General features: G+C 33.1%; 1 protein-coding gene across 6 annotated transcripts in view; it reads right to left on the bottom strand.

Annotated features, from left to right (window-relative positions):
• The window catches only part of LOC127851147 (sushi, von Willebrand factor type A, EGF and pentraxin domain-containing protein 1-like), a 60,375-nt gene that overhangs the window by 18,990 nt on the left and 26,440 nt on the right, over positions 1-14,945 (bottom strand). For all 6 annotated transcript variants that reach the window (XM_052384736.1, XM_052384734.1, XM_052384731.1 and 3 more), the window contains exons 2-5: positions 9,144-9,320; positions 8,265-8,438; positions 7,234-7,410; positions 761-2,476 (exon numbers count right to left, since the gene is read on the bottom strand). In XM_052384736.1, coding sequence (XP_052240696.1) covers positions 761-2,476; positions 7,234-7,410; positions 8,265-8,438; positions 9,144-9,320 — 2,244 coding nt within the window. The remainder of the gene's footprint in view (positions 1-760; positions 2,477-7,233; positions 7,411-8,264; positions 8,439-9,143; positions 9,321-14,945) is intronic.

The raw sequence follows: 14,945 nt of genomic DNA on the forward strand, positions 1-14,945 counted from the left end.
CCTCACCCTCTGTAAGTTGGGGCATGAAAAGGAACTTAACGTTTGCGGAACATGGGCATGCATTAGATTTGTGTTTATTAAGATACTGATAAAACTGTTCTTTAACTGCTTTGTCCAGGCATTATTCATAATTTGTAAAACGATACTCTTTGGCGCTCCAGTGATACAATAAATACATGAAAGTAAACGTTCACATTTCAATACATATACGTTTCTTATTCGTCAAGTATATGACATTGAAGCGTGTCTGCGAAATGGTTATTACGACAAATTCGTTTGAAACTAACTAAAATGAGCAGTAGAGGTATAACCGGTAGTCCAAACATTAAATAATTCCCAAGGCTAGATTAAGTGCAATATACGGATAATAGCCGGTGTGGAAAGCTAACACATTTGTATACCTCTTATTTAAGAAAACTTGTAAATAAATGACGAGGACAGTCGCTAGAACGTTTAAATTGCTATCGTCTTGATTTGAAGCTGAACACAGAGCAAGTGTTATTTTGTTAATGATGTTTGCATTAAATCGTTTGCTGTTTTAATACAAATTCATAGGTGTAATCGAATAATAAAAAATATAAGGACGCTCAACAATTTCAACAACCATGTATTGTAATTGGATGGATATACAAATCATTCATTAAAACCATTACATTTTCGCCCCCGTTAAAGCGCTTAAAATTATACTTATAGCGAATCAATATTATTTAATTTATTTATGGACACTGAAGGCAAGTTGTGTAAGTTGTTTGCGCCTTACCTTGATATGTTGGTGTCATTCTTGGATAGGTTGTTGTTTGCTTCGTTTGCTGAGTTGTTGTTGTTGTTGGTGGTGGTGGTGTTGTTGTTGTTGGTGTTGTTGTTTTTGTTGTTGCTTGTGTTGTTGTTCGTGTTGTTATTCGTGTTATTGTTGGTGTTGTTGTTGGAGTTGTTGTTGGTGTTGTTGTTGGTGGTGGTGCTGTTGTTGGTGTTGTTGTTGGTGTTGGTGTTGTTGCTGGTGGTGCTGTTGATGGTGGTTTTGGTGTTGTCGTTTGTGTTGTTGTGGGTGTTGTTGTTGGAATTGTTGTTGGTGTTGTTGTTGTTGCTTGTATTGTTGTTGGTGGTGCTGTTGTTGTTGGTGTGGTTGATGTTATTGTTGGAGTTGTTGTTTTTGCTGCTGTTTGTGTTGTTGTTCGTGTTGTTATTCGTGTTGTTGTTGGTGGTGTTGGTAGAGTTGTTGTTGGTGTTGTTGTTGATGTCGGTGTTGGTGTTGTTGCTGGTGTAAGTGTTGGTGTTGTTGTTGGTGGTGGTGGTGCTGTTGGTGGTGGTGTTGGTGTTGTCGTTTGTGTTGTTGTTGGTGTTGTTATTGGCATTGTTGTTGTTGGTGGTGGTGTTGTTGGTATTGTTGTTGTTGGTGTTGTTGTTGATGTTGTTGCTGGTGTCTGTGTTGTTTTTGGTGGTGTTAATGTTGGTGGTGTAGTTGTTGTTGTAGTTGTTGTTGGTGCTGTTGTTGGTGATGTTGTCGGTGCTGTTGTTGGTGATGTTGTTGGTGCTGTTGTTGGTGCTGTTGTTGGTGCTGTTAATGTTGTTGTTGGTGGTGGTGTTGTTGGTGTTGTTGTTGATGGTGTTGTTGTTGGTGTTGTTGTTGTTGGTTGTGTTGGTGTTGTTGTTGGTGTTGATGTTGTTGGTGCTGTTGTTGGTGTTGTTGTTGTTGTTGTTGGTGTTGTTTTTGTTGTCGGTGGTGGTGGTGTTGTTGTTGATGGTGGTTGTGGCGATGTTGTCGTTGGTGTTGATGTTGTTGTTGGTTTTGGTGTTGGTGTTGTTGGTGTTGTTATTGTTGCCGTTGTTGTTGGTAATGTTGCTGTTGTTTGTGATGTTGCTATTGTTGTTGTAGTTGTTTTTGGTCTTGGTGTTCGTTGTGTTGTCGTTGCTTGTTTATTTGGTATTGTTGTCGTTGCTTGTTGAATTGTTGTTAATGCTGTTGTTGATTGTGTTGTGGTTGTTGGTTGTGTCGTTGGTGTTGATACCGTTGTTGCTGTTGTTGTTATGGTCGATGTTGGTTTAGCAGTTGTTTTAGTTGTTGGCGTTGCTGTTGGTTGTGTTGTTGATCGAGTTATTGTTGTTTTCGCTGTATGTTGTGTTGCTTGTATTGCTATTGTCGTCGGTCGTTGAGTTGTTGACGTTGTTGAAAAATGTGTTGTTGTTGTCCATGTTGGTTGTGTTGTAGGTTTTGTCGTTGTTTGCTGTGTGGTTGTTTTTGCTGTTGGTGGTTGGGTTGTCTTTGTTGTCGATATTATTGTTGATGTTGTTGTAGTACTTGTTGATTGTGTTTCTGGTGTCGTCGTTTGATGAGTTGTTTGTTGACTTAATGCTGTCGATGTTGGTTGAGTTGTTGTTTTTTCCGATGTGTTTTGAGTAATTGTTGTCGTCGGCGGATCAGTTGTTGTGTTGTTCGTCGGTTCAATAGTTGCAGAGCTTTCAGAAGTCAGTGGTTGAGCTGCATGAGTAAAAGTTACAGTACGGGTTGTTTAAGAAGTTTAAGAAAAAAAACTTTCTTTACTTTTTGTTTAAATACGGTGGAGGAAATGGTTGTGTTAAAACACGCGACATTGTTATTATGTTCTTAGAATAAGTCAAATAACAGTTTGCTATTTCTAAAATGTGCAAAACATGGCTTAATTATAGATGCACAAGGATGCTGTTCATGTAGCTCTTATATAAAATATATACAATTAAAAACATCGCCCAATACATTGTCCGATCATTACCACATTGCTTTGTTAACAAACGACTTTTGATATCGGATTTACGACGAGGTGTGGCGTAATTGTCGTTGTCGTTAACTACAATTTATGTCCAAATAAAGACTTTAACATCGCAATTTCAGATTTTTACCTCGTAACAACGACTTTTAAACTCGTCATCGCTCTATTTAAGCTGGTAAATTTGGAAAAAAATATCGTGACTACCAAATTTTATTTCGTTATTACGACTTTTAATCTAGTTATTATGACCTTTAATCTCGTCTTAAAAAGAATTCGTAATAACGAAATACTTATTTGCAAATCCCAGATAGTGATGAAAAGTCTTAATAACAAGAAAAACAGCATAGCAACGACATCAATAGTCGTTACCAAAATACAACAAAAATGTCGTAAGTATGAGTTAAAACATCAAGAATGTGATATTACAGTCGTAGTTATAATGTAAAAGTATTAAAATGATACAACACGTCGTAATAACGAGATTAATTGTCATAATTACGATATGTGTATACGTTATTAAGGTATAAAAAGTCGTTATTGTCCACTTCTTTTAATAAAAATCCCCACTTATAAACATAACATGAATACAACTGGAATGACCATCTAGGAACGGTCAATCCAAAGAATTCTCTGTTTAAAACAGGTTAACATGCTAACCGAAGTCAGCATCTAACCAATACATAATCACAAACCAAATGCTAACACGATCTCAAATAAATAAAGATATAGAGACAGAAAATGAAAAAATCAAAACCAAAAAATGACGCGTGAATCAAATACGACACGCATACTACTTGTGTTCAAACATCTTCAGTATGAGATCAGTATTCGTAAGTATACGAACGCGATCAGGTTTAAAAGTAATAAGTATATGAATAATAAGGTAATCAGCGAAATTAATGTATATACACCGTTTACCAGTGTTTGTGATGTGTATTAAGAAGCAAATGACAACACAGATTTTGAAAACTCTGCCTATTAAATTAGTGTCCCTTAAATCTGTTTTTATTGATCAATTTTAATTCAATTTAGGTTGGTTATACGCATTTAGAATGTGATTTTTACTTGATAAGCATTTATCAAAATAACTTTATATAACAAACGCATACTCTTATATAAAAATATCAAATCTATCTAGTCGTTGCGAATAATACTTAAACATACAGCATTTATTTAGTAACACAGCAATGACACTTTAATGTTGTAAATTTCATAAGTCCATTCCACACATACTGCTTCAAATAGTATCGCTTAATACAGTATACGCATATTCGACAGGTTCCTGTTGGATGAATCTTACACAGAGCTGTTTAGAACGGTTAAGAACTGTAAACAGCGTTATCTCATGTATCTATACCACAATCTCTTATCAAATAAACTTTCACTTTATGCGTACTGGTCTACAATAATAACGCAAAAGCTCAGTTCACGAAATTAATATAAAACTTGTGCAATTAAAAATAAACAAACAAGAGCTTTGTCACACACAAATTAAAAATGCTCTGTCGACTTAATATAGGCGGAGTAAGAACATGATGTCTATCAGTTGCATCAACAAACACAATGTAGCTTACGTTTCCAAATCCGACATGGGGCTAAAATTAATGTCCTTAAGCACCATACATTTTGTATAATTCTAGATCTAGAGCTTAACATCTGCGCCTCATTTTAAAAGACCTTTTGCCAATGAATTCATTTGCAACATCTCTTAACTAGTGTACCACGTGTAAACTTTAAAAATAAATACCTAGTTTGTGACAAAATTGTCAAGCTATAGTATGAATGTATTAGATACGCTTACGCTTGTTTCTGAGTTAATGATTTCAATGAACGTAATATTGCACTTACTTAAAAATATGAATTTTTTATCGCCGCATACTATACTTAATATGGTATATTAGTTAAAAAGATAAATGTGCCCTAAAATTGTTATTAACTGATATGATATCACACCCTGATGTCTACAATAATTCCTTTAAGGTTCTGCTTATTTATATATGTGATAGTGAAAGCACAACACAAGCGCGGGACTCTTAAACGACATAAGCAAGTAGCGTCGCAGTAAGTAAAACTGTTGATTTGTGTTGTTTTGTTTTTGGTTAAAGCAACGGCTGCTTGGATACGAATAATACAATTCTACTGCAGCATGTACACAATTAATCAAATTATATGGTTTTCATGACTTTAATCATATAAATGGTAACATAATTAAACAGGTTTACTTTATATTCATTTCTTAACTGTTATAGTTTTTACTACATATGCATAGTTTGAGGATAAAAATGCAGTGAAACTATTTCATTAATGTTTATTTATATTTTAATTAAATTTACCGAAATGATTCAGTGAATGTTTACACTGCGGTATACTCCCATGTCTTTGTGGCCATTCACATTAAAACATAACACATTACAGCTATTTATTACGCCCTTTACACGAAATGTCTATAACTACGATAAATGCTGCTCAAGATTGCATAAAAGGTGTCTTTTAATAATGTCTATAAGACAGTTTCTACATCATGTTATGATGAAATGATTTTTTAATAATTCCTGAAAACTCACATCGAAGTTTGATGTATAAATAATGAAAATCAAACAAAATAATCAGCAAATAAATATTTTAATTTTAAGTTCCCGAAGCAAATTCAAATAACATCTATAAGTTCGCGATTTAATTAAGGGTAAGATAATTTAAATAACATAACTTAACGCTCTTAGGATATTGGTAACTAAAAAAAATGGCCTTTAGCCATCAACATGTATTTAATTTAATGATCACCATGGCGCATAACATCAGATCGTCGTGTGGACCATTCCAGAGGGTAAGCAAATGATAATTTAATATGAGTAGGTCGCAACTACTATTAGGCTCTAGATCTTAATTATTTAATCTTAACATATTAATCATACAACTAATGAACGTATAATCAAATCATGCATATGAACAATTGATTTTAACTCATATTGTTGGTGTTACTGTTATTTAAGAGAATAAGTTTTATATACAATTATAATTTGGTATATATGTTACTACAAGAGGTTACTACAAGGTGACTTCCTATAAAATTAATGTATTAATTATTTTATAAAATCACTTTTGATTGGAGTGCACTTCTACCGTAATGCCAGTTTACAATTATATCGTTATTTATTTAATAAAGTTCAATATTGTCTTGATTTATGATACAAAATGACATTCATAAAATGTAATTCAGACTGATGTGATTGGACAATTTGAGGCATACCGGAGATGGAATTTAAAACTTAGAAACATAGTTAGATGTAAGGGAACATTTCATTTCGTTTAGTGTAATTAATATGAATAATAAAACAGAATGTATTTACAATGTATTGTTTTGCTGTTTGTAGATTTTCAACCAATTTTACAGAGTACCTCTGCTGTACTAGGAAACTTGTGACACAACGTGTCACATCTATAGCAATCTGTAAAATCCGATTTTTCTGTAATCGTTGAGAAATGGATAGTGGCTTTTGAATGATGTATTGTTAAATTGCATACCATCAACTTATTGATACTTATTTTTAAAACAAAATTTGTGAAAATAACAAATCATTATATTGTTACTACAATTATGATGTTGCGTAGGTTGTATTTCCGGAATGCATTTTTGAATTAGTTTTTTGGTAATTTTTGTTAATAACAAAATAATATTAATGTTTGCGCGCAAATAACGTAAAAAGGTGAAGTTTCCAATGCTATTTTTATATCTAAAACTGGTAATGAAATAAAACGTTATATGTGTTTAGGGTCTAAATAAAGAATAAATACATTCAATCACATATAACTGGCACCTATAAATGTAAAATATAATTACAAATTGCGTATGTAACACATGCATATATAATTTAGAAATACAGTTGCTACGTAAAAACACATTTCTTCGGTATATTTTTGTTAAGTTACTAAACAAGGTGTTGCTGTTACCTAAAATTAAGAAGCATTGTTGCTTGTTTCAATTTAGATATTAGGTAAATTATAATAATTAATTAATTATATATAATTATATAATTAATGAATGAATGGCCATAAGTATATGACCTAGTAACACAATGCGACTATTGGGTGTTGACCTTTTCCAGAACATAACTTAAACATATGAACAATTTACATTGATCAAAACAAAGATCAAGCTTAGTGTGCGTAAACAATCCTTTCTAACAATATTTAACGATTCCCAGATCATTAGCGCAGCGTCCCAAATGACGAGTAATTTTAATTTCAATAAACTTTATAACTTGTCAGATCAAGAAAGAATCGATTGCATTCGACCATTGGGCGTTGACCGGACATTTAATAACCATATAATCAAATATTTTCTCCTGTGTGGCAACACGCAATGTATTTGAATGCAATTGCATTCCTATTATACACAAACATATCACGCCAACGACGGATTTTCTTCATGCCGCCAATGATGCCACGTATGCAGGCTTTGTCATGGACAGCTCTAATATCATAAGATTACCTTTAATAGCACAGCTCCCTTCAGGGATGCTCCATGATCCGTTCGCATGGCATTCGATGTTGCTATTTCGTCCAGTAAAAGTGTATCCAGTGTTACAAGAGCACAGTCCAATTGATTGATACGTAGTATTGATAGCAATGCATGTGCCGTGTGCTAAATAATGAGGATGGCCACAATCTGTTGAATCAAACGTAAAATAGAAGAAATTAATATGTTTGATAATTTTCAATAGCGATGTTTGTTCTAAAATACATAATAACGCATGTTTACGACATCGAAAGAATATAGCAATTGATGTTCATTTGGAATTGCGATGGCATTTCATAAATCTTGTTTTGCACTCGAAAGTAAAATAGATATTACCTTTCTTAATAAATAGTTCAAGTACCCATAAATCTTTACAACCACGTGATACGATGAAATAACTGGTTCAATTTAATGATATAGCATAAGGCATGGGTAATTATGTTAATTTTGAGTTTCGTTAATTCGGTTGTGTTTATAGTAAATGACTTGTCATACGTAAATGACGTTGTAACATAACGCCTATGCCGTTTTTACCTTTACCAGAACATAACGTCAACAATTTACTTTGATCAAGACAACGTTGTATTTCCATTTACTTAATTATTTTTCAGATCAAGTCAGAATAAAAAGCATTAATCGGACTTTTAATAATTGCACATGTCACATTTAAATTTTAGCATGCGTATATTTTTAAAGGAACTATTATTATGTTTAAAAATGAGTATTTGAATCGAAATCCACAATGAAGCAAAGAGCCGTGTAAGGACAAAAGCAATGTTAATGACACAAACATCTCTGGTGTTTATACGATTTATTATTGTTTATTATTTTTATAATTGAATAAGTTATGAATTCTATAATTTCTTTGCTCGCTTAAATATTGCATGTTTACAAAATCCATTTCCAATATTCATAAAAATATTGCGCCAACGACGGATTATCGTTATGCCACCAAAGATGTCACTCATGTAATATTGTTCATGGAGTGGCTAAAAAAATATAACCTTTTTTAGCGCAGCTGCCTTCGGGACCTCCCCATGATTCATTCGCGAGACATTTTATGCTATTTCGTCCCTCAAACGTGTATCCAGTCGTACATAAACATAGTCCAATAGATTGGAACGTAGTGTTGGAAACAATGCATGTGCCGAATGCTAAATCTGGAGGAGGTCCACAATCTGTTGCAATAAACGTAAAGTAGAAGAAATATGGAGACGTGTTTTATTTGCAATCTTGATTTCTGTTATACAATAAAAATAAGCAAGTATGCAATATCCAAAAACATATAGCAATTGATGTTCATTTGGAAAAGAAATGTTATTTGATAAATCTTGTTTTGCACTAAAACGTGTAACATATATTACTGGGCTAAGTTTACCTTTTAAGTACCCATAACTCGATACAAACCCAATATATTATGAATTGAATTGATCAATGTGGTAATTACAAATTATGCTTTTATGCATTTGTTTGTGTGTTTATACAAATTAAGTTAGGTCCCTATGTGTTATGAGTCATTTACCTGTCATAAGCAAATAACTCAGTTATACAATGACTATTGTGTTGTTACCTTGTCCAGAACATAAATTAAACACGTTATCACTATCCCTTGATCACGACAAAGACCATAATAAATGTGCTACAAAACAAATAAGGCAATTTGTTACGAGGCCCCAAGCATGAGCGCAGCGTCACAAATAACGATTACCTTATTATTTGTCAGATCAATTCAGGATGATAATTTGTTTCGAATAAAAACTCAAATGTTTTTTTCTTCAAATACAAATTGTGAATAGAAACATATATCTTGAATAATCGGATTTGCTTTCTGTATATGGAGTGTCAATAATACATAGTCGAGCGTTTTAAATGTACATTGTCACCTTTTATTTTGCAATAAGGAACTTCTGGTCGCCATTTAGACAATGCCGTACATACTGATATGTTTTCTCCAACCAGCTCGTAGCCATCGTTACATGAAAATGTTACCGTTGACAAATACACTGTGCCGTTAGAAGTATCGTCGCGTCGATTTAGGTCAGGTAGTGGATTGCCGCAGTCTAAATATAACAAAATTGAACATGAACTGAAAATGTAAACTCATCTACAGCAGAAATATACAAAACGTCGCGGATGAAAATATTGATCGGATATAGTTGACTTGGTTAAGATGACTACATTATATGGCATTAGGCATTTTTTTCTTTATAATCTGGATAATGTGCCATATTTGTCTTAACAAGATATTCTATTCAAGGGAATATGTTTATTTCTTTTGAGGAACTGCTATGACGTGCCACTTTGCCATTTTTAAGGCCCTTATTGATGACATCTCAACCCCTTGACCAAACTCCAAAGTCGAATAGTATCAGATTGTGGCCCAAGGCAGCGAAGATGCGCGCGTGGTGAATTTGTCATGAGTGAATAACCCCATGTCAATGTCGGTCGATGATTTCAAAAGCTCGGTTATAACAGGCACACTAATCGGTCCGTAATGTGTACTCCTCCACGATAAAATCGGGGACAGTTATTTAGGAGACCTATGATGAAAGCCTAGTGAAATCCTAGCGCAAATTGTGTCTTGCATGCATACAACAGTAATATAAAAACATTTATTTCTACGCGTTATTTAATTTCAAATAAAACAAGCTGTATCTTTATCGTTATGGTCTTTTAGATAAGTAATTATTGAAACACGTATTGTACAGTATGCTAATTAAACAAAATGTGAATCGCGAATTAGGCGGGCACAGGCGGTTTTACGTTTCTATGCGCAATTTCACATCATTTTTACAAGATGGCAGACAATATAGCACAGAAATTGTGACTCGGCCAAAATGACAAATATATATATCAAATCAACGACGGACATCATTCAGTTAAAAGGGATACTTGAATTGCCGTTGATAATAAACTATGCACAACACGTGTTAGATACAAACAACATATTAATTAGTAATCTACACAGTGGATGTTTGTCACGGAAACGAGTGTTTGCAAATTGTCGTTCAGTTTACTTGCAAAGATAAATCGTTGACAAGGTTATCGTTAGAAAAAGGGATAAGACTACAATGGTTTCATTCATATGTAAGTGAATCTGTGTTTTATCAGATTCATGTGCATATAAAGAGGATATTTTTTGGATTCGTTGGAATATCAATTTTAATTAACGAGTGATCATAGAAATTAATATACATTTTCTATGATCACGAGTGAATTAAAATCGACATTTGACCGAATCCATCCAATTTTCTTTTAGCTTATGCTTTTTTTTACCGTTTATCAACATTGTAAAAAGGTTTAACTAGAGCATTTCGCTGGCATAATGACGTCATTTCTTTAAAAAATATTGATAATTTTCACTGTTATTTTTTACTGTTTGAAACAGTGAATTGTCAGTTTTAATTCACTGATATTTATCTGTTATCCACCGGAAAGCATCAAATAAATTGCTGTTTTATGTTTGTCATGTTGTAACAATTACTATACCAGCATGGGACTTAAATGGAAAACATTGCAAGGTAAATATACTAATTTTAATTAAAGTAATTTAAATACATCAATTACACTTAAGTCTGATTGTTTATTATATTTTATATTTTTATTTTTTGTTTTCCACAAATACCACGGATGCGATTACATGTTTTTCCTAAAACCAAGTTTTCACAGAACGGTTGACCTTGTTTACCTGAAGTGCGCGTTAAAATGACACTTTTGATCGTACCGCGCAATGTCCCTAAGCCCTCCTGGGAAAATCACTGTAATTTATATTTAATTATTTAGTAGTAAAATCAAAACCCAAAACGAAGAAAAGAGCCGTATAAGGACAAAAGCTGTGTAAATGACACAAATAACCCGTGTGTATATGTCCACAAAATGCTTTTCATAGATTCACTTTAAGTTTATTATTGACTATATAATTCCGCCAAATGTCAATTTGGATGGACATTGGAGTTCCATATTCGGCAAAATAGATTCTTTTTTATTAGTTTGTTAAAAGGAATCGCCATAATAAACATACGATAATTAGGACCATTAATGAATAGAAATTAGTATTATTAAGATAATATATATACCAATTGAAGAGCAGTTGCTTTTTATAAACGCTCCATTTTTTTCTGCCATACATTAATTAAGACATTTGCAGTGGTAGTCGCTTTAGCTGTAGGAGGTCTAGTGGTTGTCGCGTCAGTTGTAGCAGATCTAGTGGTAGTCGCGTTAGTTGTAGCAGGTCTAGTGTTAGTCGCGTAAGTTGTAGGAGGTCTAGTGGTAGTCGCGTTAGTTATAGAAAGTCAATTGGTAATCGCGTTAGTTAAATTTGGTATTGTGATAGTCGTACGTATTGTAAAAGTTATTTTGGTAGTCGAGTTGCATGACATATACAGAAGAGTTAAATCGCACTTGAACCACTAACATTTGTTTAGTTTTAACCATATATTACAACAACTAGCTATCGACCTTACGAGTATCAAACGTGTTAGAGGAAAAATTGTTTATTTCACTATGACCAACATTTCTTCATCTACCCGTATAAATGCACATGTTTCACCTTCGTGGATCTTAAATCAGATAATCTAATTTGTAAATGAAAATAAATAACTTATTGCATATTGCATATGACAATAAACTTGAGTTCATACAGGTCGCAAAATAGAGGTAAATGTAGTGAGAGCGTGGTTTTGTTTCATCAAGTGCTATTAATTACACATTTGGCTGAATGTATCAATTGTTGAAGTGTTATTCGAAGTATTGACCCAAAACAACGGAGGTCCGAGACGTCATGTTGCCCTGTGGTTGCACACCCCCGACATTTCACTGAGTCTCGGAGACTCAACTTCTACAAAATCGTTTTGTCCAAAACATATGCGGTTGAGTTCCAATATTTGGATTCAATAAGTAACTGTTTTGTGTGTGAATTTTTCATACGATTATCAATTACATTTAAATGACAATCCTTTAATGAAAATAATACTTATCTATACTTATTGTGCTTATTGTATTACACAAACTTAAAAACAATCAGCTTACAAAATAACTTTAACACGAATTCAATTACAAAATAACTAAATCATCTTTAAGATGTCATAGTGATATTCTTATATACAGTGAAAATCCTCTTTACGACCATCTCGGTATTCCGACCAACTCGCTAAGTCGACCACCATTTTTCAGTCCCGTTTTTTCCCTTCTATATTTCAATGGTCGTTACACTCACTAATCCGATTAACCCGCTAATCCGCTATTACGACCACTTAAAACAGTACCAATGATCGATTTTTTTTCTTAATTGGCACCCACCAAACGACCAGTTATTTTTTACACCTTACTTAATCTGGTGTTGTAGTACTATCGGGCTTGTGTACGAAGCCATTGTTACTCAATTAACCACAATTAACGACAACGGTTTTTGGCATCGATTTGCGACACAGGTGTTAGATGTTCGGCACTTGTTATTATTTTTAACCCTTGATTGACAATTGGCTATTATAATCGAGTTTTTAATGGGTAAATTGGTAGTTGTTTGGTACACACTTTAAATAAGATTAAATACGGCGAATAATTAAACAGTTAGGATATTTGAGTAACATAGTTTTGTTCGTGATTGATATAAAAACCGACCTTTATACCATATCGTTATTCAAAATGGATAGCGAAAACGGAAAGAGTTGTGTTTAAAAGAAAATGAAATTATTCTCGGTTTGATAAATACGGTATAGTATGGTTTATTACGTGTTATTTAGAAGAGAGATTATGGTAATGGTTTAGCACGAATAATGCACGGGTTTTGTGTTCATGTTTTAGCGCGAAAGCGCACGAGTTTTTCGTTTTGGGGTATATATGATTTGCACATCTATTGAGTCGCCATTCGAGGGTGTATTTGACAGGCAAACGTTATGGAACAAGAAAACGAAAGGGTGATAAAGTAGTTTAGGCAATCATTTGCGAAATACATAGTATTCGGAAGGAGATTTTCGATGAGAGGACTGATTCTCTGCTAGAAGCGGAATGGTGAGCTGGAACTTCGAACAAAGGTCAGACTTGTTGGTTCTGTTTATTGTAATAACACTGGCAACAACATTCCGATTGAAATTAACACAGGTTGTGTTCCTTGTTAACTTTTATGATAAGTATATTCAATAATATGCTCCATATCTTTATTTGTGCTGTTGTTTTTGCTTAGTTCCAATTATTCAGATACATCAATTGATTTGATTATTGGGTAAAAATGAAACTATTTAAGTTCAAAAAGAGGTCGCAAATGTAATGGTCTGGTAGGATTATATATAGGTAAGGCCACATAGTGTGTCACTCCAGGTTGTTTTGATAGCAGAGTTAGATCACTCTCCCTCATGTTTTTACGAACACCTTGCTTTATTTTTATTGTTTTTAAGATATAACAACTTATATGGTAATACATGTGTTACAAGTTTGTGTATTAGTTCCAAACGTATAATTCAACAAACGATTAATAACAATTAACTGCCGTTTTCCTTATAATTCAGCACGATGGTTGTGTGCGATATATGACGTGGTATGATAATGAGCGGATGAAAATTTATGCGAACATATCTTTAAACTATTCAGGTATTCCAATTGTGAATTAAGAATGTAACATCAAAAATCGATACATTACGGAAATATATATTCTATTCATCTATGAAACAGCTATAGAGACTTGTCTTGTAAACTTTTTTCGAAACAGGTTTGTGTTTTGCATATATTACATCTCGTTCGTTGGATATTGAATAAACAGTTTATATGTTATTGCTGTATACAATTAAAAAAATTCTCTAAATTGAATTAAAACATTAAGAGTTATTATATTTTTCATAATAATTTAAGACGTTAAGTTTTCCCTGCAAGGTTGGTGTCAATAATGGTGCATGCATATGTGCTAATTAATTAACGATACTTTGGATAAACTGTGGTATAAATTTGGTTTGAAAAGAGCGTTGACAATAAGACTGTTGTTTTAAACTTAGATGAAAGGCATTTATCGGTTTTGTTAAATTTAGTTTCGTCATAGTTAAATGCATTTTTAAAGATTAGGTTCTGTAATTATAACAAAAGTAGACCGGATTTATTTGCAATATAAGTCATTTTGTTTTCGTGATAGTTTTTGTTCTTGTTTGGTGGCCTGTTGGCTTGATGTGTAAAGACATTTTGCTTTTATGGTGTTTGGCCGTTTTTTGAATGCCAGTTAACATGTGTAATTTGCTTATCGTTTTGGTGAAAGCTAGTTGACCAGATGTGGATAAACCCAGTTAGCGCGTGTAGTTTGTTAACCAAACTTGTTAAAACGTGCGTTTACATTTACATTTTTGTTTTTATTTAATGTTAAGATTGAACTGTTCGAAGGATATTATATATATTGGAGAACATTAAATGTATGTTATTAAGGGCCAGATTGGCTTATGTAAATTAACCGGTTGGTTCGGGTTGTCCGTTGACAGTTTGTTGAAAGCAATTTTTTTCAGATGCGTATAAGCCAGTTTGCTTGCGTGTCAGTTCACTAAAATGTCTCAAAACACATGTTGAAATTGCATTTACACATGTTTGCGAAGTTTATTTTTTCAGAAGCTGGACAGTTCGAAGAATAAATAATGAATAGTGTAACATTATAGTAAGAGGGCAGCTCGAAAGGTATATTTTGTTTTTTTTTTGTGTAATTATGTGTTAGAAAA

This window comes from Dreissena polymorpha, chromosome 11 (assembly GCF_020536995.1).
Source record: "Dreissena polymorpha isolate Duluth1 chromosome 11, UMN_Dpol_1.0, whole genome shotgun sequence".
NCBI lineage: Eukaryota > Metazoa > Mollusca > Bivalvia > Myida > Dreissenidae > Dreissena > Dreissena polymorpha.